This window comes from Sinocyclocheilus anshuiensis, unplaced genomic scaffold, assembly GCF_001515605.1.
Source record: "Sinocyclocheilus anshuiensis isolate Anshui unplaced genomic scaffold, SAMN03320099.WGS_v1.1 scaffold47, whole genome shotgun sequence".
In the NCBI taxonomy this organism is placed as follows: domain Eukaryota; kingdom Metazoa; phylum Chordata; class Actinopteri; order Cypriniformes; family Cyprinidae; genus Sinocyclocheilus; species Sinocyclocheilus anshuiensis.
The window spans coordinates 494907-499489 of NW_015551047.1; the positions used below are offsets into that span (position 1 = coordinate 494907).

Genomic DNA, 4583 nt, shown 5'->3' on the forward strand with positions numbered 1-4583 from the left:
GCTTCGTCCACGGTGAAAGCCGATCCGGCGATCCACAGCGAAGTTGATGTATTTCCTCAGCGACCAGCACGGATCAGCTCTAGTCATGATGAAGCGGATATCGTCCTCTTTTGGAAGGCCAAACAAAGTAGTTTCGCTTTCACAACGAAACGCACAACGCCTTCACGACATGGCTGCAGCAACAATACTACAGCGAGATTAAAAGTTACGCCTTCTTTCTTTGCGTGAACATTTGGGCGGTGTTATGCAAATCTTCCCACATCGTGACGTAGACATGTGGGGGCGTGTTAGAACGAGCCGTTTTAGGTAGGCTTGGTTGACTCTTTAGTCTTAACAGATCTTCTTTATGCACCAAGAGCTTGTAACACTTCAAAGAGAAAGGAAAAATTGAAATCGCATCATATGACCCCTTTAAAAGCAGATGCTCTCTCTCCTAGCTCTGCTTCCTGTAATCTTCCAACTCTACTCCAGAACCTATCCTTCTGCCATCGAAGATTGTCAATCCTGATTCAGTGGACCATGAGATGAGCAAATCAAAGAAGCCCTTAATGCTGATCCTGCTCAGCTGGAGTAAGCCAGCAATTCTTCACCAATCACCTCTAGACTCTTTCCTCTCCTCCCTGTGCACTGGTCTTCCCAGCATCAGCCAAACCCTTTATGACTACTACTGGTGGCCCTGTATGTCACAAGAGGTAAAAAGCGTCATCCAGGATTGTCCAAATTGTGCCATGACCAAATCCCCATGCCACCTCACACCATCCAGTAGCCAGACCTGCATGCTAGTTGCCAATGAAAGATTCACCAAGGCTTTTCGACTGGTTCCCCTGAAGAGTCTGCATACTGCCTAATACTGCATATGTGCTGTTCCACCATGTCTTCTAGAACTTCAGGCACCCAAAAGACATGGTGTCTGTGGTCCTTTGTATCTGAATTTAGGAAGACCACCTTCTCTTTCCTAAGTGTGCCCATCACTTGTCCCAAAAGGTTTGGGACAACATTTTGGACCTTGCCCTGCTAAAAATCAAGAGCTTGTGGAAAATTTCAATTCAATCATGACAACTCTCTGGTTAGTTTGGCATTGCAATAGATACTGTATGACAATGTTAATGTTTTTGGTCTTGTCAGAAGAGATTTGCTGCTGCAAATACATCCACAGACGAGCTACTGCAGTAGATATGCATATGTAGTGATGTGGTCAAAACGTCACCATAATTAATTAGGTGGCCAATGAGCGACTGCCCGGTTAGGGTATATAAGTTGGTTGGTTCTGCCTCTTGGGGTGCGTCATGGTTGAAAGCCCGCCCCTTCCCTCCTGTTATGGCCTTCCATGTGTGTTGTTAGGCTGCTGAGATATACTGGGTGCGTGCGTTGTTTGCTCTCAGTGCGGTGTGCCTTCACGGCCCCCATTGATTGTGGCCTCGCAGTGTAACGTAGCCCAGGTCGTAGTGCCAGCTGTTGTCGCTGTCACCTTTTAAAGAGGAGTCTTTAAAGAGGTTGTTGTATGATCCTTAGATCTGTTGTCATGAGCATTACACCATCGTATTAACGGGTTGAGCGGGAGCGGTAATTAATACAGCTCGTTTCCTATTCTGCATTGTTCGAGCCACGCTGCTGCTTTTGGGAGTTTAATTACGTCCATGTCTAGTATCCAAGTGGGCTTGATGTTTGTCTGTTTGTTTGTTTAATTGTTTGTTTTTGATTTGGTTTTGAGTGATTTGTAATTTTGTTTTCTCTTACTTTGTGAATTCTTTTACAAAAGTTGATTGTTTTCTTTTATTGTGAATATGGATATTCAATTTGTGGTTTATTTTTAATGTGATGTTCTCTTTTCCTTTGTTTGTAGGAGTGGAGTGCTTCTGGGAGCGGGCTGGGTTTTGACAGCACCAGGGACATTATTTCACTCGGGGTGGCCATTTTTGTGTGTCACTATTGCTGTGTTACTATTTGCAGTGAAGCTTGTGGGTGTGATACTGATTGGTGTGATTTTTCTCTTTTGCATACCTGGTGCTGTTATATTCACCCGCTTCTTCTATAGGAAGACTCCTACAACAGAAAACATTATTTGGATGTTTTCTGTTTTTTTCTTTTTTTGGACCCATGACAGTGGTGTGTGCCGGCTGTGGGTTTTAAAATAATATCAGCCAATTCTTTTAGCTTTAATAAAAGATTGTTTGTACGGAGATTCACGCCTCTTGCTCTTTTCATGTGGAACGTATTTGCGTGTCCTTATTTGGGTTATTTTCCCCGGTATTTCGGGGTGGCGTAGTCGCTACAACTGGGCCACTTGCTACACATATATCCCCACACAATACAGTCCTCCCAAACAAACAGGTCTACCACCAAGACATATACTGGATATGCTCCAAAGAGCCAAGAGAATTGCATGTTTTACTATCTGTGTGTGCCGGAGCCTGATTTGCAGAATGACTTAATGAAAGTGCTATGTGTACCTGGTAGTAACTTATGTTATCTTATCGGTGGAGCCCAGATAGTATTTCTATTTATTTTTAGTGGCTTAGCAATCCGTATCTGGGTGTCAAACCCTAAAGTTGTTTAGCTACTGACCTAAAGAAGCTATGTGTACCTAAGCCGATATGGCTCAAGTTTACCTAGTTAGCAACACACACTGTATGTGTAGTTAACAAATAGAATATAACGTTGCAATGAGCTGCCACTGTTTCACCCAGGTTTATTATAGTTGTAAATGATTAGTATTTGAGCTAATAGATGGAAAGTTATCTTAGATTTTTTAAATTCACTCTCTTTTACTGTTCACATCATTTATGTTTAAAGCATCAATAACACATACAGTATGAAGCAGAACAATACGCTAGTGCAAAATGGGCGTGGTGTTCACTTGGGTTCATATAAAAAGCACTTCTAAGGAGCAGGTTGGATGACCCAGAATGATGAACTTAGATGATGGAAGCAGTGAAAGCATGCAATATCTTGATCACCGGACCCAACCAGGGCATGGGCTTAGAAACTGTTAAGCAACTCTTGGAGGATTCTTGTCAAAAAGGTGATATTTTTTTGCATAACCCAGATAGATCAAAGTCTGAGGTGAGTTATAAATAACTAATACAAATAGAAAACACCAGGATAAACCCAAATGTGAATTGTTTAAATTATGCATATTATTAAGAGAACTGATGAGAAAGCATCCAAGTGTTATCACTATCATACATCTTGCTAAATGTGCATGTGTTGTTCTTAGTGCATTTAAAAATTTTCACTAGATTTTTTTTTTTCATAAGGATGTCCCCTGTGGTGCAGCAGTAAAAGTTAATCAGTGTGTTTGAGTCAATGTCAATTTTTTTCAGCCTCTACTGGAAGTAGAGATGTCGACAGGCTACTCTGACTACTGGGTCTGTATGGTAGGAAATGAAGAAATCACCAAGATGTGGTCACCAAGGAGCTTGTAGCTTTTGACTCTTTGAACCTCCACTCTATTGATACAAATAGGAGTGAGTTTGCCTCTCTGTGTCTCCCTGTAATCCACAATCATCTTGTTTTGCTGACATTCAGGGAAAGCTTATTGTCAAGTCAATCAAGTCACGATTATTTATATAGCGCTTTTTACAATACAGATTGTGTCAAAGCAGCTTTACAGTATTAAACAGGAAAATAGTGTGTCATAGGAACCAAAACTCCATTGTTCTCCTCTGGCCAGACAAAACCAGCGGTTTAATTCCAGGCTGCAACACCATGATATGAGTGAATGAATGTGTGGTAAATTTGTCCCTATAAACAGTCCTTTGAGTTGCCTGATTGTCTGCAGGTGGAGGCAATTGAGTAGAGAATTTGCATTTGCAATTTGTGTGTTTTAGGAACACAGTTTTTGGATATTTTGACCTTTCTCCATTACTTGTCTGCCTATTACATGTATAGAAAATAACTCCCCAGGTACCAAGATGGCCACTGAGTGAAGAGATTTTTCTTCAACGCAGATGCAGTACAGTATTGTGAAGGTACCCAGATCCCCAAGGCTCTGATATTTATCAGCAAATTCTTTGTTTGGTTTATTCGTTGCAGTATATTTAACAGATTTTTTTCTTTAAAGTAGCTGGAAAGGTTAAATTACTTCAGGGGATGTTCCTTTTGAACAACCTATGGACAAATAAATACCTTGCTCAAGGTCACAGTGGCGATAATGGAGCTACTAATAAGCTTATCGGTTTCTGGGTCATACCTTCCAGATTTTGCTTTTAGGATTGTTGTTTTCTAGCCCAGATCTTTAACCTCTACTTTTACTCCTGATTGCATTTGTGATTTGGAATAATACATTACAGCTTTTGGCAGGGGCGACCCCAAGGGGTGGTCTGGCCACCCCTAGTCAGTGTTGCCAACTAATTTTCAGGGGAAGTTGCTAAAGGAAGGTCGATTTGTTGCTAAAAGTTGCTAAATGACACGATGTCATTGCGCGGTTACGTCATTGCGTAATCACGATGCAAAATTGTCACTGCATCAAATCTCAGCAAAAAAAAAAAATTAAATATTTTAATTTAGATGTGTTTATAAAATAATATAAATGCATAATATAATATTAAAATATAAATAACTAATTTTAAATACAACATTGA

General features: G+C 40.7%; 1 protein-coding gene across 1 annotated transcript in view; it reads left to right on the plus strand.

Annotated features, from left to right (window-relative positions):
* LOC107661825 (C-factor-like) overlaps positions 1 to 2295 on the plus strand; it is a 23230-nt gene extending 20935 nt beyond the window's left edge. Inside the window, exon 6 of the mRNA XM_016451594.1 lies at positions 1844 to 2295. Within this exon, the coding sequence (XP_016307080.1) occupies positions 1844 to 2035 (192 nt within the window). The 3' untranslated portion in view covers positions 2036 to 2295. The remainder of the gene's footprint in view (positions 1 to 1843) is intronic.
* The last annotated feature ends 2288 nt before the right edge of the window (positions 2296 to 4583 follow it).